The following is a 22,943-nucleotide window of genomic DNA, read 5'->3' on the forward strand; positions in this document are numbered from 1 at the left end:
TGGACTCCAGCCTCCGTCTCTGCGACCCGAGGACTCCAGTTTCGCGACCCCCTCCGTCTTCGCGCGCCCGGGACCCTAGCACTGGTCTCCGCGATACCCCCAGGATTCAGGCACTGCTTCCGTGCCCACCCCCCGCCCCGCCCAAGCCCAGACTCCGGCAGCCGTCTCTGCGTCTCCCAGGATCCAGCCCCTGTCTCGGCGTCCCCCCAGCTCCCAAACCCAGACTCCGGCTGCGATCTCCGCGCTCCCGGGGATCCAGCTGTCGCGCCAGTGCCAGCGAGTGCAGCGGCTGCCCCACCGCGCGCCCCGAGTCCGCCCGGCCCTCGGCGGGGAGATGAACGCGCAGCTGGACGGCCTGTCGGTGAGCTCGTCCTCCACCGGCTCGCTGGGCTCCGCGGCCGGGGCGGGCGGCGGCGGCGGGGGCGCGGGGCTGCGACTGCTGTCTGCCAACGTGCGCCAGCTGCACCAGGCGCTGACGGCGCTGCTGAGCGAGGCGGAGCGGGAGCAGTTCACGCACTGTCTGAACGCCTACCACGCGCGCCGCAACGTCTTCGACCTGGTGCGCACCCTGCGCGTGCTGCTGGACAGCCCGGTCAAGCGGCGTCTGCTGCCCATGCTGCGGCTGGTCATCCCGCGCTCTGACCAGCTGCTGTTTGACCAATACACTGCCGAGGGTCTCTACCTGCCCGCCACCTCCTCCTACAGACAACCCACCTGGGGCGGCCCCGACGGCGCGGGGCCCGGGGAGGTGCGCCTAGTGAGCCTGCGGCGCGCCAAGGCCCACGAGGGCTTGGGCTTCAGCATCCGCGGGGGCTCGGAGCATGGCGTGGGCATCTATGTGTCGCTGGTGGAGCCAGGCTCTCTGGCCGAGAAGGAAGGGCTGCAAGTCGGGGACCAGATTCTGCGTGTCAACGACAAATCCCTGGCCCGGGTGACCCACGCTGAGGCCGTCAAGGTAGGGCTCTGGTTTGGGGGTGAATACGGGACAGAGTGGCGAAGCTCCTCATATTGGCATTAAGTCCATGCTGTGTGTCCTTAGGCAAATCGCTTGACCTTTCTGGGTCCCGTTTTTCTTAAAAGTATTTCTTTAAAACAGGAACATCTAGTTTTTTGAGCAAATAGATGCCAGGCACTTGGGATATAGTGATGGGCAAAACGGACATGGACCCTGCCTTCATGGGGCATAAAGGCTAGTGCGTGGGAGACAGGCATTATCAAATACTTAGGCAAATGTGTGATTACAAAGTGCGAAAGAGGCTCTGGGTTCTTACGAGCATTGAAAGAGAGAAGGTCTCTGCTTGGCATATAGTCAGTTATCAGTGGGTGACCTCCCTTTCTGCTGTTGTTATTCTCATTATTCTCTAGGCTTTTGCCCCTGAAAGAAAGTTTTGTTAGCTTCAGAGTGGTCCAGGGAGGCTGGTCTGGTGACCCACAGAGTTCTGGCCTGACCCTGCTGTTTATTGAACCAGGCCATGTATCTTGGGACACGTCCCTTGCCCCCTCATAACCTCTGGTTCTCACTTGGACTGTGAGTGTCTCTAACCTTGTTGGGAAGGAGGCGTCTGCCAGAATGTCAAAAATCAATCCCCCACCCCCTTGAGAGTAGTTGTACTTTTTGTGTCTGTTAATTGAGAAAAATAACCTCCTGACAACTAGCTCTTAGGGATTTAATCATGCTGTTTAAAGGAATGTACATGTTTGCTGGTCTCGTGCCCAGGGCTATTGCAGATCAACTGGAGTATGAGGTGGAGAGCGTTTGGTTTCTGTGTGGATTCAGGGATCCCTTGCAGGGGTACACACACACACCACCACCACCACCACCACCACCACCACCACCACCACCTTTGTGTGCAAGAAGTGAAGAGTTCTGGGGAAAAGGAACAGTGACACAATCTGCTTCTGCAGGGAAAATGCTTCCCAGGGGATTGGGGCTGCCTGTGACCTAGCTTCTCACCACCCCAGCACCCGCCCCTGCCTCGGGTCCCCTCTATGCAGGTGTTTTGGACTCCAGCGGAGGGCCTGCAGGCTGCTGGGGAGCGCGTAGGCAGCAGAGGTCCCCAGGCTACTTCCTGTGTCTGTTAATGACCTGTGGCCAGGTGCATCTTGAACCCACTTCCTGACTGTTCACCTGGGGCACGACCATCCTCTGACCTTGGCTTCCCTCATTTGCTTCCTGATCTGTCTGCCCCTCAGGGAGGCCCCTGAGGATTTTAGAAACTTCTTCACTGCTTCTGAAAAAAGACGGATGAGTTTATATTGTTCAGGGGTGCAGCGGACGAAGCTCCTTGTGGGTTTCCTGGCATCCTTCTCTCTGTCTCCTCCCCCCAGCCAATCTCTTCCTGTTATCTGACATTCCACCTATTTATAAAGAAATAGTCCATTAGCCTTTGACCCGAAAAGGTCTGGAGTTCCCAGATGATCCATTTATACTTGAAAGATACTTGATCCAAATGGTCATTTATAAACGTGGATTCAATTTTCGTGGCAGTTTAAAAGGACTCAGGTAGCTTAATCATCACAAGGTGATAGACTTGGGAAAGGCCTCAGGTAACCTGGACTTTCAAAACACTGAGTCTCCCTTCAGTTCCCACCCCAGACTCTGCAGCACCTCTAAGGCTGGAGCTGCTCAGTAGTGAGTTTCTGTTTGGCCCTCCCCCATCTCGTTGATGGCGCTCTGCATCTTCTCCCTGAACGTCCCTCGACTACCCCAAGGTGCTGCTACCCGGTGACTCAGAACAGCACCAGGCCTTCGCTCCTGTGTTTACTCCTGTTGCTTCCAGAGTCAGACCTGAACTCTCTTGGAACAGCTTTTGAAGCTGCCGAACTGCCTTTGCTTGGGGGGGGGGGGGGGGCGGGGGCGGGGTGGTGTTGATAGGAGAGAACTGCCCTTGGATGGGTGAGAGCCAGTGCGATCCCGGCAGCTCCTTACCCCTGTCACTTTTCCTGAGCAGGCTGAGGGAACACTTGCCTCTCGGGTGACCCTCTTCCTTCCGGCCAATGCCAGACACATAACTAGCCTGGAACACACCCCTTTGGACCCTCCAGAAGCAACAGGCAAACGGGTGCCGCTTTGTGTCACCTTAACTCCGGGGAGAAAGGGGGACGGACTTTCCATGGATGGAATTTAAAACGGAGGAGGCGGAACCTCATCTCTGAGGCCTCAGGAGGGCCTGGGCTTGCAGGATGGGCGGGAGTTTCAGGGACAGTTTAGAACACTTGCAGCTGTTGACACATTTCCACAAAATTAAAGGTGTTAAGTCCCTTAACTGAAAGCCCAAAGAGGCCCCGGCTTCTCTACGAGATACAAACTGCCCTTAACCGGGATTTCTGCACTTCCAGCCCCTCTTTATAAGCTACGGTGCAGGGATTTTAACTTCAGATTTTATTCAAATGGCACCAGTGTTTCTGCTTCTGTCCTTCTTCTGTTCCAGGATATCACGTTGCATTTAGTAGGAGACGTGTTTTCTTTTTTCTTCTTCTTCAATTTTATTTGTTTATTTCATTTGTTTATTTTTTGCTTCCTCCCACAGTTTTATTGAAGTATAGCTGGCAAGTAAAAATTGTATGTATTTAAGGTATACAATGGGATATTTGATACACCTTTATATCGCAAAATGATTACCACAACTAAGCTAATTCACATATCCATCACTTCACAGTTACTTTATTTTCATGATAAGAACACTTAACATGTACTCGCTTAGCAAATTTTAAGAATACAGTTCAGAATTATTAACTGTAGTCACCGTGCTGTGCATTAGATCCTTAGAACCTACTCATCTTATAACTGGAATTTTTACCAATACCTCCCCTTTCCCCCACCCTCAAACCCTGGCAACCACTATGCTACTCTCTACTTTCATGAGGTCAACGTTTTTAGATTCCACTTATAAGTGAGATCATACAGTATTTGTCCTTCTGCGTCTGGCTTATTTTGCTTGGTATAATGTCCTCCAGGTTCATCTGTGTTGTCACAGAGGGCAAGATTTCCTTTTTTAAATGGCTGAATAATATTCCATTGTATATCGATATATGCCACCTTTACTTTCTCCCTTCATCTGTCAGTAGACACTTAGGTTGTTTCCATGTTTTGGGTATTGAGGAGATATGTTTTCAATCTTGAAATCTTTATTTTTCCTCTGCAGGTAGAAAGTGGGGAAAGATCCTCTGAGCTTCTCAAAGGAGAGATTAATTGTGTGTGTGTGTGTGTGTGTGTGTGTGTGTGTGTGTATAAAGAAAATTAAATTTTAGGAATCAAATTCCTTAAGAGTTGATGAATCAGAGAGGGTCACCTCCTCTCAGTTAACAGAGGAGATTGAGTATACAAGGGTTCTTCCACTTCTCTTCTGACAAATCAAGTATCCATTGTTAGGGCAAGTTCAGTGAGGATTTTATCCTCTGTCTGATGGGGCTCCCATCCCTCTCTTGAAGACTATTTGCTAAATCAGCAGGGACAGGTGCGGATAAGGCAAGCCATTTACTATTTGCATTATGTTGAAACGTTTGATTTTTGAAAAGTCTATCTTGAACCAACAGGAGCCAAGCTAATAATAATAAGAAAGTAGATCTTTCAAAGATTTTCAGCCAAAAATGCTTGATAAATTGGCCAGGAAGTCCACAGGCCAGGGATGTTGGACTCTGCTGCACATTTGTCGTGTGACCTTGGGCCAGTCACTGACTCTCCACGGGTCCTAGGGTGGATGAGCCAGGGCTGCCCAAGGTCCCTTCCAGTTCAGACAGTCTGTGATTTGCTCAGTATGTACTACACAGAGGCGTTTAGAATGTCTAATCTGGTGTTTTCTTGTTCTTTTGGAATTGATTTCGTTTATCGCAGAGTAAAGAAAGTTGGCTAACGATTGGGAGACAAGAATCTTGGCACTCTTGGGTAGCCTCCTACCAAATCAAGAAATTGATGGCTTATATACACTGTGCTGACGAGAACTTGACTGCTGTCCCTCACCCCAAGAACACTAACTCTTGTGCCATTCCAGAGTACATGAGAAAACGACAACAGGACTGTGGCATGCCCAGCACCACCCTGGGAGCATTCAAAATCAAATTCACTTTCTGAGTGAATTTGCTTTCTGAGTCCCTGATTCTTCCGGTAGCAGAATGCGGGGTATCCACGTGCCGCCGGGATGTGTGTGTATGGATGCGTGTGTTTCATCTCGATAAAAATTAAACGGCTTCATTACAGTCTCTGAATCCTCCCAGGTACATCCAAGGAGCATATTAGAATTTGAAACGTTCCAGAAGTTTAAAACAGTGGCTGGCCCTTTCATTTAATTATAGTTATCACACCCTCCTTTCCTTTGCATAATAACCCGGGAAGAATCTGTCTGTATTAATATAAGTTATTGTATTTGGTCTGGCACATTCTAAATGACACATTTGTCATCTTCCCATTGCACATGGTTGGCTGAAGCCATTACAAATTATTACCACTTCCAACTTTGTGTCTGAAACACAGCTCCTCCTCCCCTGTCTCATTCCTGTCTTCCAATTTGGAAACCATGGGTAATGTGTTCGTGGGGACACACAGGCTTTCCTCTGGCTCCGCACTCATTCTTGGGTCCTCTGAGTCCTGCCAGCAATGACATGTTGAAAGCTCACTATTAATAAAACCTTTATTGAATAGATGTTTGGTTGCTGGGCCCAGAGCGTGATGCAGTACCTTGAGAGGGTGCATTTCTTTAATTTAGTCTTGTGTATTTATCTGACTCAAGCAGATCCTCAAGGTTTTAGAAAATGATGGTGCCTTTCACCTGGTTATTTACGGTTCAAATCAAAGAAGCATTTTCTAGGGTGGAAGAGAATGCCTTTATTTGTTTTTTTCAGGATTGATATTTTTACAGTAGAAGATTTCTGCCTCCTGCCTTTAAGCTGGACGGGAAAGAGGTGTAGAATCACTCCAGCGCTAGCTTCTTGTTTCTCCCCCTCCCCCTCCCGACAAACCCAGTTGTTTATTACCTGCCGTAGATTCATCATTTAGATGGAACTACAGAGATAAGTAGGATCCTTTAACCCCCGACCAATTGGATTTTGTGCGCGGTGCTGCTTCCCACCTCCGCCTTTCTTCAGCCACAAGACACCCAGTCTGTACGCACCTGTCAAGTGCACGCAGCCCCTTGCCTGCCTGTCGGCTGGTGCTTGCCGCACATGTGCATTTCCTCCTGAGTCATAATCCCGCCCCCCCCCCCGCCCCCCTTCAGAGGGCTTTGCACTAAAGCAGGCGTTCCTGGGGATTAGGCTCCAACTGGCTTTCCAGCAAGGTTCTTTGATGACCTGGAAGGGCAGTGTTTGGTCTCCACGGCCTAGGGACCCCGGACTAGTGCCCAGCAAGGACCAGAGAATCTGATTAGAAGGAATGACATTTCATGGCTAGAGGTAGCTGCAGGCTGCAATACAAATCTTTCAAAGCCGATTCTATTTCTTCCTTTTTTCTTTTTCTTTAAAAACCCCCAAGCAAGAATCTGATGTTAATGTTGAGCTCACACAGACTTCTGATTGCGCCCCAGGGCAGGGCCGCCTTTTCAAGATTCCTGTGCTGCAGACATTTCCATTGTACTTTTACAGCAGGCCAGGTGGAAAGGGTGCAAAGAGCAAGAATCAGCCCCTCCATTTGCTTCCCATGCACTCGGGCATCAGCTGCAGGAGGCAGCACCATGGGGTCGGTGCACTTGTGTCTTAACCTTGCTTTCCGGAACACTACTGGGAAGAGAGGAGGCTGACTTCGTGTATGTCTACTGTCTACCTTTCTCCCCTCCAGGGAAGGCAGGGAGGTCAGGAGGGTTGTGCCCAAGGAGGTGAAATTGACTAGCCCAGGGTTACCTTTGGGATTAGGAGTTAAGTAGCCCTTTTGCCTTACCTCCCCGCCTGGAACCCAGCCCCAGGGTTATGTACCCGTCCTTCTGGACGGCAATGCCAGCCCCCTGCTGGAAGGCAGGCAGACGGCACATTTTGTGCTTGACATTCAGGGGGCCTTTTAAAAACTATCCAAAGGCTTCATTTTACCAAGTGGGGAGTCTGCTGCTTACATGTCGAGAGAAAGTGGCATCTTTTAGTCCAGCCTGTCGTCAGGCAGAGCCGTTTGTCCGCTGGTGCTCTACGCAGCACTTACCACACCCAGGCCTGTGGCTTGTACTCGGAAATCAGAGATGACCAGTATACAGCCCGTGCCCTCAGGGAGTCACGAGGGGGGACTTGGATCCATCCATGGCCACAGGTCACCAAGTGTTGTTTTTTTTTCTTAAATTTATTTATTTATTTATTTATGGCTGCATTGGGTCTTTGGTGCTGCGCGTGGGCTTTCTCTAGTTGCAGCAAGTGGGGGCTACTCTTCGTTGTGGTGCCCGGGCTTCTCATTGCAGTGGCTTCTCGTGTTGCGTAGCACGGGCTCTAGGTGCACGAGGTTCAGTAGTTGTGGTGCACGGGCTCAGTAGTTGTGGCTCGCAGGCTTAGTTGCTCCGCGGCATATGGGATCTTCCTGGACCGGGGATTGAACCCGCGTCCCCTGCGTTGGCAGGCGGATTCCCAACCACTGCGCCACCAGAGAGGTCCCACCAAGTGTTTTAAGTGCCGTGACATCTGCATGCATCTGCATCCCTGCCACCCTCTCCAAAGCAGCATCGCCCCCACCCCCCAACTCCTCCATCCTTGTACTCTGCTTTAATTTCCTTCAGCACACTTGTCACTACCAGAAGGACATTTTACTGTTTATCATCTGCCTTCCCCACTTCGAGTAAGCTCCATGAGAACTGAAATTTGACCTGCATTACTCACTGACACACCCCCAGCACCTCCACAGTGCCTGGCACACAGTAGGTGTTTTAATAAATAAATATTTGCTGAATGAATGGGATGATCTTACTCCCAATACAATACTGGTGACTTCAGGATTCCTTGGTTCTTGAGTGTGATTGCTTAAGAAAGTCTGTGGGTTGCAGTGTACTGGGTGCTGGATAGAAAACTCAAGGAAAACCATAGGCTCTACTGTGTGCTGTACCAGGAAGCTGGTTGTGTGGCTGTGGGCAGATCACGTGACATCTCTGAACCTCAGCTTCAGAACTGTGAAATGGGCAGAGCTACCTCCCACTTGCCTCCTTCCCAGGATGGCTGTAGGGATCAAATGTGTTAATAGGTATGAAAACCTACTGAATAGGAAACCCTCTAATACCATTTAAGTGAAAGACCTTAAACAAAAGTGTGGTCTGTGACGGTGGGCAATAGACTTTTGTTTTTTTCTTTTTCTTTTTTGTTTTTCAAAAAATTTATTTAGGGCTTCCCTGGTGGTGCAGTGGTTGGGAGTCCGCCTGCCGATGCGGGGGACACGGGTTCGTACCCCGGTCCGGGAGAATCCCACATGCCGTGGAGCGGCTGGGCCTGTGAGCCACAGCTGCTGAGCCTGCGCGTCTGGAGCCTCTGCACCGCGGCGGGAGGGGCCACAACAGTGAGAGGCCCGTGTACTGCAAAAAAAAAAAATAATTTTTTAAAAATTAAAAAAATTTTATTTACTTTTTATTTTTGGCTGCGTTGGGTCTTCGTTCCTGCATGCGGGCTTTCTCTAGTTGTGGTGAGTGGGGGCTGCTCTTCGTTGTGGTGCACAGGCTTCTGTTGTGGAGCACAGGCTCTAGGCGCACGGGCTTCAGTAGCTGTGGCACGTGGGCTCAGTAGTTGTGGCTCGCGGGCTCTGGAGCACAGGCTCAGTACTTGTGGCGCACGGGCTTAGTTGCTCCGCGGCATGTGGGATCTTCCCGGACCAGGGCTTGAACCCATGTCCCCTGCACTGGCAGGCGGATTCCTAACCACTGCACCACCAGGGAAGCCCTGGGCAATAGCTTTTTCCAACGTCTGCAGCCCAAATTGACCCTAAGAGACCCCTTCAGTTATTTCATTTGTCACTTTGCTTTTAATTTAAAAATCACATTCCCAGAAGCCTGTGTCTGAGATTCCAAAATAGAATCATTTATGCATTCTGCAGCAATCAATGAACCAATTTCGGGTGAGATGTATCTTCTGGCTTTTTATTATTAAAAAAAAAGAAGAAACACTTCAGGTTTCAAGAAACCTCAACATTTCAGGTGAAGGGCAAGTTCCTACTAATCACATGTATGTTTCAAAGCTGCTCTATCTGAGAATGCATAAACGTTTTTTTTTCTTCCTTTTCAGTCCCAGCCCCTTTGCCTCTTCCCGCTCTGAGAATTTGTGTTCCTTCTGCTGAATTGGCTGTGGTACTGCTTCAGCTGGCAGCCAGTTTCATAGTTATTTTTCCCTTCTACCTGAGTTTTCATAGTATCAGCATCCTCTCAACTTTGAATGCAAAGCAGATAGAGCAGAGCTTCCCATAAACAAGTCCCAGGCTGTCCTCTTTACAGTACTTTTAAGCTGCAGGCTACAGGGAAGAACATAGTAAAGTGACATCAAAAGTGTGTTTCCAGACACCCAGGTGTTGGGGCCTTAAAAGTGGTGATTCACAAATTAACAAGCCCCCCACCCCCAGACAAGTCTTAACCACTCTGAGGTTTGGGAAGCACATGTTTCTTTTGGATTCCACCCCTTCCCCCCACCCCACCCCCATTTATATCCACATAAAGACTTGATCAGAAAGGTAGATCGAGCCTGTCCCCATCCTTAGCTGTTTCGGAGCACAATTCCAGATGTGCAAGGTCAGCTGATATATTGGAAAATCAAGGGAAGGGAGGTCTGTACCCAAGAGGTAACTTTTGGAGATGGACCTGGGTTCATGTGACAGTGTACTTGGCGGGGACCTTGAGCAACTCCCTTTGCCTCTCTGTGACTCAGACTCCCACACTGGTGAGCCTGGTTCCCTGTCCTTACAAACAGGTCACTGACGCCGTTGCACATCAAAAGTTTGAGAAATAAGGATGTAGAGGTCCCACTGAAAGGATTGAAACGAAAAATGCTATCGACTGAATTTGCTTGGCTTGGAAAGTTTTCCATTGTGCCTGTTGAAAAACAAAGAAAAATTCATTTGGAAGAAAACTCTGGAACTTGGGGCTTTCGTGATCCATTGTAGATGTTTGATTTGCACAGTCATTTACTAAATGTAATCCATATTCCCACATAGACAGAGTTTCTTTAAAAATGTAATTGCTCCTATCTGGATGTTGGCATCTGCATTTTCATTTTACAGCAGTAATCAAGCCCAGGGATTGAGTGGAATTTTATGCCCCGACCTCCCTTAAAAATGTCGGGAGGCAAGATAGATGCATGGCCCAGAGGCCAGCGTGTGACAGCCTTGTCCCCCATCAGCTGCATGCCCAACCTTGTTCCTCAGCATCCTTCCCTGTTGGGCGCCCCAGGGGTCCTGTAGAGCAGGCCGAGGAGTTAGCTGTTTCCAGAACCCATTTAAGCGATTAATGCAGGTGAAAGTGGTGATTTGACAACACGGGCATCCACACCTTAAAAAAAAAAACCTGTAATTTACTTGAACCACTTCTGCAAGGGTGTTCTAGGCTTCATTAAGAGGTTTCTGATTAAGAAAAGAAAAGAATAGAAAAGTGGTCCAGCTGTCAGAAGTTAACCTCCCATGTAGGCAGGGAAGCTCCGCCCAGAAGTCCTTGGGGAGGGGTTTTCCTTCTGCCATTTCCATCCTCCGGCCCCGATGGAGGGTGTGGTGTCCTCTGGTGTGTCTGGGCCCAGCATGACCTTTATGCTTTTCTTCATCTCTCTTCCGCCTCCCTCTTCTTTCTTCTTGGGTACCCCAAACCTCTCCCAGATTTTCCCCAACTCTCCTGAACCCTCTCCCGCTTCCAAGAGTCCTTCCAAATCCTGAGATTTTTAAGTCTGCTGGGAAGGTCAGGATGTTCAGATCGCCCACAAATTCCTTCCCCTCTTCCCCCAAATGTCTGTCTCTTCACCCGTCTCCTAGCAGTGTGGTCTCTGAACAGGATCTGTCCTCCCGTTAGTTTATTTATTTATTTTTATGTATAATTTCAGCTCTTCTCTAGTATTAACAACAACTTTATTTGCCCTGGCTCATCTCTGACCCTCTGATGGTACCTCTCCACTCACCTGCAAATCGTGGACATTTCCCAAGTTAGTAACTTGACCTGCCTCTTCTCCATGGTCCCCATTGGGGGTTGCACCAGCGCCGGCGGGGTTAGACTCTCTGGGACTGACCTCTCCCCAGCAGGTCTCGGTGAGGTCTCACTCCTCCCGCACCATCGCCACTGCCGAACCTCAGAGGCCTCCTCGCTGTCTCCCGTCTTGCTCACCTGCCGCCCAGTCCATTCTGCACCCTGGAAGCAGGGTTAACTTTCTAAACTTGGGTCTGATCCAGCCATGCCCTGCCTAGTGGCTCGCACCGGAGCTGGGAGCCCATGGGGCAGAGGCCGAGCTCCTCGCCCTGATGTTCGGGCTGCCCATGATCCGATCCCTTTTTACCCACAGACAGTCCTTTTCTCCGGCTGTTCCCAAGTGCAGTTCACAGTTGCCCAGACAAGCAACACGAGCCCTCCTCTGAAACAAGGCTTTGTTTCTCTCTACCCGTTGACATCCATGGCCCCAGGGCATCCTCCCAGCAGTCCTGCCGCCCACATGCAGCTGCCCCATCCGCGAGAAACCTTCCCTTCTCCCCTCCCCTTCCTCTGGGTAGTGGCCTCCTTCACTCTGTTGTGACACAGGGTATATACTTCCTAGTGTTTTCTTGTGTTGCTCTGTGGACAGTAATAACCTTTGTATATATAAATTCACTTAAACATTACAACAGCCCTGTCAGGTAGGTACCACGTTTATTTGCTTCATTTTGCAAAACTACAAAGAATTTGTCACTTGCCTGTTGTCACAACGATGGAAAGTGGCAGAGTCAGGATTTAAACCCAGATTTTGTTGACTTGAGGGAATGTATCCATCACCCCAGCACCGGAAAGAGGCAACATCCTTCTGTGCTTGAACCTGGGCTCTAGAGCCAGACGCACACTCATAAATATGGCCACATGGAGGGTCTTCCGTGTGCCACCAGGAACTCTGCTCGGGCTTCACACACCGACTCGTCACACAGCCCCAGGGAGAGGAAACTGAGCATCTGGGAGAGGAAGTGACCTGCACGCAGATGGGAGGTCGCAGGACCCAATTTGAACCCAGGTCTTTCTGCCTCCAAAGCATTGCTCTTGGCCACGGCTCTCGACAGCTTCTTAGAAGCGGGGTGTAAGCCACGGTGCTGGCCAGACCTGGGGGGTTTAGTAAATGTACACTTCTTCCCCAATTTTTTCCATTTGGCAGGAAAAGCCATGAGGAACCAAACAACCCAGGCCACAGCTGCCCTGCCCGTTCCTGGGAAAGCTCTATGCATGTCAGTGACTAAACCTTAGGGCACTCCTTGCCTCCTTTCCTTGTCCTGCTCTCTTATCTCTCTCACCATGCCCTGACCTTGGTCAGGATTTTATTTTGTGCAGTCTGTGGAAATTCCCTAACTAGATAACTGTGACCTCAACTCAACCCCCATTAGGATAAACCTGTAGCTTACGAAATCATCTCACTGGATGGTGGAGGCTTGAATCTGTCTTGCTGTCTGCTATCTGGGCAGGATGAGGACAGAGTCTCCTCGGCCTTGTGTAAAAGACTGGTGGCCATTGCAGACTGGGTAAATCAAAGACCGTTTTATTCAGTTCATAGGAAACATGAGGAGTAGAGGAGTCTGTTTGGGCTTTTAAAAATAAAATGTGTGTGTGTGTGTGTGTGTGTGTGTGTGTGTGTGTGTGTGTGTGTGTTAATGACCTAAGATATACGGCGTCAATTTAGAAAACTTAGAAACCCCCGAAAAACACAAAGGAAAAAAACCCCCAGAATAATCTCCTCTACCCAGAAATTGTCACTGTGGACAATTTGATTCCTGTCTGTTCAGTTCCCTGTGTGCCTATGTGTGTGAATTTGCACTGGGAACCCTCTATAAAACTGCCACTCTGAACATAGTCATGGATCCTGCCTCTTTCACCAGACAATGTATATCAGGACTGTTTTCCCACCTTGATAAATGTTTCTCGAAAATGATTTTTAATGATTGCATAATATAACATAGCAACGGGGTTCATGGTTTATTTAACTGATTTCTTCTTGTTGGACTGTTTTTTTAAAAAAAACATTATCCATATTTCTGCTTTAAACATCCTTGCACATTAATCTTTAAGCACATCTCTAATAATTCTTTGGACTGTCTCTCTAGAGGTGGCATTGGCTCAGGGGATAGGCAGATTTTTAAGGCTTGGGTAGATGTTGCCAAAGTGCTCTTGGGAAAGAGTTTGTTTTTATTACAGTCCCTTCGCCCAGCATTAGCAGTGTATAAGATGCCTCATTTTTCCTCAGCCTTGCCAACACTGGATATTGCATTTCTTTTCCATTTTTGCCAATCTGATCGACAAAATGTATCCTACTCTGATTTGCATAATTTAAATAGTGAAGCTGAACAGCTTTGCGTGTTTATTGTTTGTATAGCTGTATATACATATATATGGTGTATAGAATATATCATATTATAGACATATATAGATATATAATACATATATAAAACATTTATTTGGTGTATAACTTTTTGATGTTCTTTGCCCATTAAATCACAAGAATTTGACATCTCCATGTCGTCAGATCTATCAGCCTTTTTCTTTATCATATCTCCTGGGTAGATTGTTAGGAGGTGGTTGATTCCTCCACCTTGAATTCAGATTCTTCAGTCTAAGGGTGAATTAAATTGGAAGCCCATCCCCGTGTTAACTGAAAATGCACAGAAAGTGATGACGGACAGGAATGTGGAGAGTCAGCAAGGAGAATACTCCCCATCCATGTATCCACTCGTGCACTGAGAAAATGATACTGATATAAACTGATTTTCCTGATGGATGGATGCGCTATGGACATTAATTCTAGATAGCAGAGCAGTCCATTGCAAACCCATCGAGGCGCATCTGGTGATTATATTTATGAGTCCTAGAATCTTGTTAGTTCCTCCTTAAAGGAAAAAAGAAAAGAAAAAAGAGACAAAATTTAAAAGAACATTTGTAAAGTAATTTACTTAAATTATAAGAGACTAAAAGCCAGGCTTAGTGGATAATTGAAGAATTGCATTAAAAAGGAATCAATATCTTTCTGGAATGCTCTGTCCTCATCTTGTGAATTGTTTTGCAAAGGGAGGGTCACTCTGTCACTATCTTGTAAATTTCTCATGACATTATCACCAAGGACACCATTTTTTTCCCTCTCTTTGATCCTTCATGTTCTTCCTTTTCGCACAACCTTAGCTCACTAAGACATTTAGGGGCAAAGATACTGGAGAGCAGAGGTTTTGAAATTTCAGGTCCCCGTTCCAGCCTCGGGGATCCTGGCATTCCCAGCACTGGAGCAAAGGTTTCCTTCTGCATCTTCACACTGAGCCTTTGGAGAAGGTCAAACTCATAAAGAAAAGAGAATGAGGGGAATGCACAGTTGATTTTTGAAAATCTACTTAGTAAGTTCCCAATTAAAGGCAAGTTTAAACATCATTAAGAAAACTGAAAAGGAGAAACGATGCAGATATTCGCACCCTCCTTAACTAGTCATCACTTCTCTGCCATCTCCCCTGGCCTTTATCTCCATGTATTCACATTTCCTCAGTGGTTTAATTACCTTTCTCCTTTCATTTTTGCTTCATACGTCTGTGAAAAATACCTCTGCTTCCAACTGCGTATAGAAGATGTCTAATCCTTGAGATGTCCTTTAGCATTCATTCAGCCACTTGACAGTTGTTTTACTGAGCACCTTCTATGTGACTGGTGTGATTTAACACCCTCTTTAAACTCTACACGTCCCATGTACTTATTTGTTAATATATTTGTAATTAATATTACTTCCTACTTCAAAAATAACTGAGTGACTTTACCTAAAAAGCGTATCGTGAAAGAGGCACGAGAAAGAGGAATCAGAAACCATGTTGGAAAGTGTAGTGTGTGTGTGTGTGTGTGTGTGTGTGTGTGTGTGTGTGTGTGCACGCGCACACTCACACATGTGTTCACGCACACAGGCATGTGTGAGGTGGTGCCTTTATAGGAATATTTCATATTCAAATGGAATTTTGAGCTTCCTAGCAACCAAGGTAAAAAGAGAAATTAATACATTTTTTTTAGATTCTATAGAGAACTCATTGGTACTTCAGGAGAGGTAAAATTCCTCGTTGGCAGTCAATTTCAAGAGGAAGGAGGTCAATTTCAGGAGGAAGGCAATTTCAATTGCATTTTTCATTGTCTCTCATTTTATGTGGAATCACCCACAATCTCCTATCTTTCATATTTATTGATACATCTGTGACCAAACCAGAAGAATTTCCTGTCTTCTCTGTCTGTTGAGAAAGATGAGGATAAAATAATCACTTATATAAGTGAGTATGCTGAGATATGTACTTTCAGGAACAGGGAGCAGCACGTGCAAATAGCTTGGAGCACTTGATACTATAAGGAAGGCTAGGTGGCAGGGCAGGAGATAAGGCTGGCCGTGCAGCAGGGTCAGCTCTGCAGGCCTGAGAGGCACTGGGAGAGTTTGGAGCAGGGCAGGGAATAGTCCACTTGCATTTTAAACGGGTGTCCGGACACTCTGCAGAGACTAATTTTGAAGGCTGAGAGAGGAGGCTGGAAAGCTGATGCAGTTAGGGGTCCCTGTAAGAGGTAATAATTAACACAGACAAAAATGTGGTGCGGAGGAAGGAGCTCTGAAGACAGAGTGTCCATTAGGGCTTTACTTTCTCTTGACATTAAAATATGCCACAGGGGCAGAGAGTCCACACACCAATTTCTGTCCTCCCTCAAAGTGGGGCTAATGGGGAGGGTCTTCCCAGTGCCTATGGCTGCACCTGGGACCAGCTCAGGGTTCAAGAGTACAAGGCCTTTCATTTATTTACAGCCTGTAAGCCACGCTCCCTTTTCAGATCCTCTCCTTGTCCATCTTGGGAGGCCAAGACGTGGGATTGCCCTTGTGTTATTTGAAACTTCTTGAACTACTGGTAAGAGATGCATGAGTTTGGAGAAGCCAAGATTCAAGTCCAAGCCCAGCCTCTTATCCTCTCTGTGACCTTACATAAGACACTTCAGCACCCAGATGTTCTTTCTTCATATGTGCGGTGGGAAGAATAAAACGCGTGGTCATTGCACTAATTTTGCTGTTGTCAATAATATTAACCACCATTTGCTGGGCACCTGCTATATGCCGTGCCCAGTGCAAGATGCTTCGTGTACATTATCTTGTCTGTCCTCATTTTGTCCACACAGCTCCATAAGGGTAGGCATTAGTAGCCCCATTTAACAGATGAGAAAGCTGAGGCTTGGAGGGCTTAAGGAACTCGCCTGAACTCTCATAGCTAGGAAGACGTGGAACTATGTCTGGGAATGGTTTTCTAGTGAGTATACCTTTTACTTAAAAACTCTCGAGGGGTCCTCCCCCTCAGCCACCTTTTTATTTTGATGCTTTATAATACTTTGGTCCCCAGAAGGGATTGGAAGATAGAGCCAAGATTTGCCTAAACGGGGAGATTTCTGGAGCCTGTGGAAGAAGGCATGAAAGAGGATGGATCCCTGCGCCACAGTGAGCTCTGCTTCGGGAGAAGATCGCTGCACAGCCCTCACCTAGTCCCGTTCACAGCGCCATAGATGGGGGGCATTCAGGCCTCCTATAGGTCCAGGTTTCACAGTGCTGCCCCCTGCAGGTAGTTATAGGAACTACACAGAGAGGGACAGGGTTGCATATGAAAAAAAGACAGCCCACTGCCTCTGGGATTCCACTTTTCTCTGGTGTAGAGAATTAGATGCACGTGTGCACCAAGATGTACGTAAAAGTATGTTATCGCAGATTGCTCGTGCTGGCAAAAGTGAGAAGCAACATAAATGTCCAGCAATAGGGGAGTGGGAATTCAGTGGTTGTGCATCTCTGCCAGGGAATGCCATGTAGTGTTGGAAGAGGTGATCTTTTGAGGAAAGAGCTTCAAAATATATTTTTTAGCTGAAAAAAAAAAGATATCAATGAAATCTTAAGTATGAGTCAACCTGTGTAAACCTCAGACAACAATAGTTTTGTGTGTGAACATCCACGTGTTTGTAAAATGCACACAAGAAGTCGGGAAGGACAGACACCAGAATGTAGCTGTGTGTGATTACCATGGATGGTGAATTGAGACTTCAACTCTGGGTTCTCTATAATAATAACACCTAACCCTTCTGTACCTCTTACCTATCTTCCAGGCACTAAACACTTTATGTATATTAACTAATTTAATCCTCACCACTGCCCTGTAAGATAATACTACTATTATCCCATCTTATGCCTGGGAAACTGGGGTACAGACTGGCTAAGTAACTTGCCTGGGGTTGCCATCGGCGGGTAGCAGAGCCAGGATGGGAATCCTTGCAGCCCTGCTTCAGAGCTGCGGCTCTTAACCATTCCCTCTTCTGCTTCTGTCTCCGAATTCCACGTGTGTCTGAGGTGTGTATGCTCACGTGAGTGTGCAGAAGCATGGAATGGTGACCCAGGGCTGCCTGAGCCCCAGGCTAGTGGACTGCTCTTTCTGTGGCCTCATTTGAACAAATTCCTGGCGGCTGCCTGGCATCTCGAAAGCCCAGTGAATATCTTGAATGAATGAGCAAATGAATGAAATGAATGAATGGGAAAGTAAGTGAAGAAGGAACAGGGGGAGGGTATAAAGAAAACAGAACATGCATTGTGCCTTAAGGAACTTGTCTTGTAGTCTAAGAGACAGAATGTATGAAGGTGATGCAGAGGCTATAGTATAGATGGCAACAAAAACATACAAGTGCGCTGGGTGCTCTCTGAGAAGGGGAGTCACTCACTATCTAGGAAGGCTTCCTGGAGGTGGTGGGAAAGGGGCTGAGTGTCAAAGGCGGGGCTGATATGAGAAAGTGTGGATTAAAGGAAAGAAGGACGTTTCTGAAGAGGAGGAAAGTTGGGAGGGAGGGGCTAGAGTTGCTCCTGTATTTGTATTCATGTAGATGGGAGGTTTAGAGAATTTCTAGGGCTTTTGTTTGGGAGAAGAAGCTGGCAGACTTAGGAAGGGAATTCATGTGCATTTAGTGCCTACTCTGTGCTATGTACTATATAGGTAGTTTACATTATCTTAATAATCCTTACAACAGTTGCATTTTAAATGCAGAAACAGGCACAGAGAGGTTAGGTTATTTGCTCTGTGCCACACAGCAGGTCAACCTCAGAGCCAGGATTGGTGCCCAGTGAGTCTGAACCCAAAGCCCAACTAGGCAAGGTGGGGTCAGGAAGAGCAGGGTAGCACATCCTTCCCTCTCTTCCCCATCACTAACCTGGGTCTTAGACCAGCTCCCCTTCCTGAGTTTGAGTGATCTGTTCCCCAGAAGAGAAAACCTTGCCCTGAAATAAGCTGGATGACTCACCATTATATGTCCTTACTCGAGACTTTTCTGAAACACTTCTTTTGTACCTGCCCCTCCAGATAATAGTCTAATGGTCTTGTGACCTTGTGCTTGCACTTTGGTGCATGTTTTCGAACACAGGAGCATGTGTGCATCTGCCGTACTAACACGCTGCCCCCCAGTCCCTTCACATTGTAGCTGTCTCCAGTCTATTTCTCAGTCCTCTGCTGAGCAGAGAATTCTATCGCCTGGACTGTGATTTTGGGGTGTCAGAGTCAGCTCTGAAGAGCTGAGTGCGGCAGATTTGCCTCCTGAGAGCATTAGTCCAAGTAGCAAGTTATTAAGTTTGAAGACATACACATATAGTTTACAGTTCTACAATCATAACATGCAGTCTGAGTAGTCATCTGGTGATGGGTCGTATCTTAGCCATGCCATCTGCCGGGTCAGATCGAGATTTCCGTGATCTGACCTGGTGGAATGCTGGTTAAGCCCCTCGGTCAAGTTTCATCAGTACGTGTGATAACACGCAGGGGAGCAGAGGACTCTGGTGACGGCTCTTGCTTGCCGTGGACTTTCCCTAGATCTCATGGGATTTTTTTAGCCTTAGCTCATTGGATTCTTAAGTATCAGGCACTGTGCTAATAGAGTTCCTCTACCTAAAGAGAGAGTAGAAAAGGGATCTTCATTTTACAGAAGGGAAACAGATGAACAGAGAGGTTTGGTAACTGGTGTGAGGTGGCACAGCTTATAAGCAATTGATTCAGGAGACTGGCTGATTCTGCAGGTTGCTGCAGCAGGAGAGGGGTGTGGTTGACAGTCACCCACAGTCACAGGCAGAGCATGCAGGCTGCTTTAAGGTAGCTTTTGGATGTGATTTACCACACATGAGCAGCTGCCTACAAAGAGCAGGCTTCCCTGATTGTGCAGCGGTTGAGAGTCCGCCTGCCGATGCAGGGGACACGGGTTCGTGCCCCGGTCCAGGAAGATACCACATGCAGCGGAGCGGCTGGGCCCGTGAGCCATGGCTGCTGAGCCTGCGCGTCCAGAGCCTGTGCTCCGCAACGGGAGAGGCCACAACAGTGAGAGGACCGTGTACCGAAAAAAAAAAAAGAGCAGGGAAACACAGTTGTAGTCCCACTGGAGTGTGTCCACACCCAGTCCTCAGGTCCCTGTGAAGGTCCCTCTGCTGCCCATGATAGTGCCGAGTTGGGGGTGCATCCTGCAACACCCGAGGTGCTCCATCTGCTCTCCTGGTGTTTTCTTAAACCCTTTTGGTCCCTCCCAATTGATATGGAACCTCAGAGCCTCCAGGTTCAAGATCTGGTTCAGGGACCTGATAGCAACTTCTTTTCTTCTAAATACAGCAATGAACCAGAGGACATTGAAGTTTAACTTGGGGCAGGACCTTAGCAATCAGTGATTCCAACCTGTTCGTTGCCAGTTGGCAAAACCGAGGCCCAGCAAGAGGAGGACGTAGCCCCCGACCACCCAGCAGGACAGGGGCACAACAGGGACATGCCTGGGTCTCTGTTTCACAGCCAGAGTTCCTTCTGCTTTGCGCTACTGCGTAGGGCTGCTTGGTCCTGAGGCTCGCCAGTGAGAGAAGCCACCAGTTCTGTGAAATGAATGGCCTGGGCACCTAACCACGCTATCCTCCAGATGGCCTGAGCCTCGGGGGTCAAGGTAGCAATGGTGAGTAAGTGTGGAAGGCAGGCGGAAGGGTTGTCAGGGCAAGAAAGCACCAGCCAGCTCTTCTTAGGAATTAACCCCTCCGTTCAGTGACCCCTTTTAAAATAAGCAAGCGGTTGTTTGTAAAAAAAAGGAGACAAGAAGGCAATGAGAAAGTAGAAACTGAATTCCTAGACCATCCCCTCCTCGCCTTCCCTGCGTGACACACAAGGTTTAGTCAAAGCACAGTGGATGGAAGCCTTCCCTCTGGGTTCTAATGGCCAGGGCGCCAAGACCATATTCCCAGAGCCTGCTTGGATGTGGCAAGTGCTGTCTCAGGAATCTCGTTTTTCCTTCAGTTTTGCCAGGGAGATAAAGATGGATGATGATACTTGTGCTCTCCAAGACCCAAGGAAAGCCTATATTTACCCCCCAAAGAGCCAATGTCAGAGGTTCCAGAATGGGCTAGGCTTGAGTGGCCGTCAGATTTCCTGGTCCCACAGGCTTGTGATGGGGAAACTGAGGTGCACAGGCGAAAAGGCTTGTCCAGGGCTGGCCTCCTGTGTCTGGGCTGTACCCTCTCAGTCCCTTCCCATCTCGGGTTGCCAGTGTCCCCTTCTGTACCACACTGGGGACGGGCAGCACTTGGGAGACTCAGTGACCTCTCAGGCCCTCTCCGGCGCCAGCTCTCCGTGGTGTTCTCATCAATGTCATTAACATCCTCTCCGTTCTCAAGGTTGCTGCTTGCCTATTTATAGAACTGACCAAGAGAATGCCACTACTGCCAGCCATACAGAATACAAATCATGCACTGTGCGTTGGTTTTCATTCTCTCAGACACCTCTTTTCTTTTTTTTTTTTTTACTCCTTGGACAATGCTTATCTATACCTGGTTTCCCTTCTCAATGTGGACACTCCTGGGAGGAGAGGCGAGTGGGCTCTGCTGCCTGCTGATCCCCCACTGTGTGCAGAGGCCCGGCCCTCAAGCACACTGTTTCATTTAACCCACGCAATCCTGAGAGGTGGGCACTGTCTGCATCCCACGTGTGCTGCTTTCAGAGAGGAAGCAGCCGGCCCCAGGGCTCCTGACCTACAAGTGACAGAAGCGACTTAAATCCAGTTCTGCCCAAATGCACAACGTCCATTCTTTCCACTTGCCTTCCCCGTTCCTAATTCCAGCGCAGCCTTCTGGATCAGATGAGGAAGGTGTCTGCGGGATGATGCCTGTGCATGCTATTGTTCCTTTGGAGGTCATATATGTGCTTTCTCATCCAGTCAGGGCAACCAGGCTTTTCTGAGGACCTACTGTGCGCCTGACGGAGCCTTGTCTCTCTCCAGCTGTAGGTGCCGTGAGGATACGCCCACTTTGCTCTCTCCAGGCCCAGCGCACAGTAGGATGGGTCAGCCCTTGTTGATGAGTGATGGGGCTCAGACTCACCGTCTGTCCAGGGAAGGGAGCAAAGAAGAGGCAGGCGAGTTAGAGCAGCGTCAGAGCTGCAGCAGTGCCTTCACGGAGGAGGGAGCAGGGGGCAGGGCGGAGGGTCCGGAAGACCGCTCAGAGGCTGCAGTGGCTTCTGCGGGTGGTGTTCATGCCCTGAGTTCTGGCAGAAGCCCACTTGGTCTACGGCTTCCTCCATCCTGCACCTCAAACTTCACAGAGGCTTTATTTTCCCAACTGTTCTGTCAGGGAAGTCCCAGGGAATGTGAAAAGAACACTGTACAATCTTTCTCTGCTCATCTTCTCAGAAATCTATTTCACAGGGCATCCCTGGTGGCGCAGTGGTTGAGAGTCTGCCTGCCGATGCAGGGGACACGGGTTCGTGCCCCGGTCCGGGAAGATCCCACGTGCCGCGGAGCGGCTGGGCCCGTGAGCCATGGCCGCTGAGCCTGCGCATCCGGAGCCTGTGCTCCGCAACGGGAGAGGCCACAACAGTGAGAGGCCCGCGCACAGCAAAAAAAAAAAATAAAAAAGAAATCTATTTCACAAGCAGGATTTTGGAGAGCTGCCATCCTCTCGTTACGCCTCCACCCGTTGTCCCTCCAGCTTGCCCGTCCTCCTCTGGAAGAGGTTCAGATGTCAGAGTGTCCAGTCCTGTGGCCCAGTGTCCTTGTCTGGCAGCCCCGCCCAGCCAGGGCTCCCCACTGTCTTTGAAAGCCCCACCCTTGACCCCTTTTGTCTGCCAAGAGAACTGGGGGGTCAGTAGAACGCAGTGCTCCACGGATTCAGAGAGCTAAGTGCCTCCCCACCCTTTTATGTATGTTGCTGTTTTCTAGCATTGAACGCAATATACCTTCATTCCGGAACATTTGGAAAATATTGAGAAACAGGAAGGACAAAATAATAATCACCCAGAATTCTGCCACCCCGAGAGAAACACTGCTGGCATCTTGGCACGTTACTCCTCAGTTTCATTTTTCTTTTCCTGTGTAATTTTTCTCTTAACATAACTGAGACCACACTGTAAGACAGGATTTATATCCTTCTGACCGCACTTAACATTAAAATGTATCACACATCTGTGGCCTTACAAATACTTTGTAATGATTGTAAAATGCGATTTTAACGGCAGCGTGAATTTTCCCACGTGCAGGTGCTATCTGTCATTGGCTCAGGAGTCCCAGGTTTAGGGTTTGTTTGCTGTTAATCCCAGTGCTAAGTGACCGTCTCCCTGAATAAAGGGCTTCATGTCAGTACAGGTGCATCATGGGAAGGCAGCATGGCCGCTCCCAGGGCTCAGAGTTTGGGTTCACCTCTCCCTGTGGCTTTCTTCTAGAAAGTGTTGAGTCAAGGTGGTGTGCACACTCAAAATTAGTTGCCGTATGAAAGGAACCCCCTACTGGCTGTGCGGGCAGGTTATTTCCCTTGTTTCCTTCCACTAAATCATGGACTCCCTCTCCCAC

At 48.5% G+C, this 22,943-nt stretch overlaps 1 protein-coding gene across 5 annotated transcripts in view; it reads left to right on the forward strand.

The window, feature by feature from the left end:
• Positions 1-334: 334 nt before the first annotated feature.
• WHRN (whirlin) overlaps positions 335-22,943 on the forward strand; it is a gene marked incomplete at both ends in the record, with an annotated part of 86,123 nt that continues 63,514 nt past the window's right edge. For all 5 annotated transcript variants that reach the window (XM_082842445.1, XM_082842447.1, XM_082842446.1 and 2 more), the window contains one exon: positions 335-955. In XM_082842445.1, the coding sequence (XP_082698571.1) occupies positions 335-955 (621 nt within the window). The remainder of the gene's footprint in view (positions 956-22,943) is intronic.

The sequence above is a fragment of the Leucopleurus acutus genome (genome assembly GCF_964270905.1).
Source record: "Leucopleurus acutus genome assembly, chromosome: 7".
NCBI classification, from domain to species: Eukaryota; Metazoa; Chordata; class Mammalia; order Artiodactyla; family Delphinidae; genus Leucopleurus; species Leucopleurus acutus.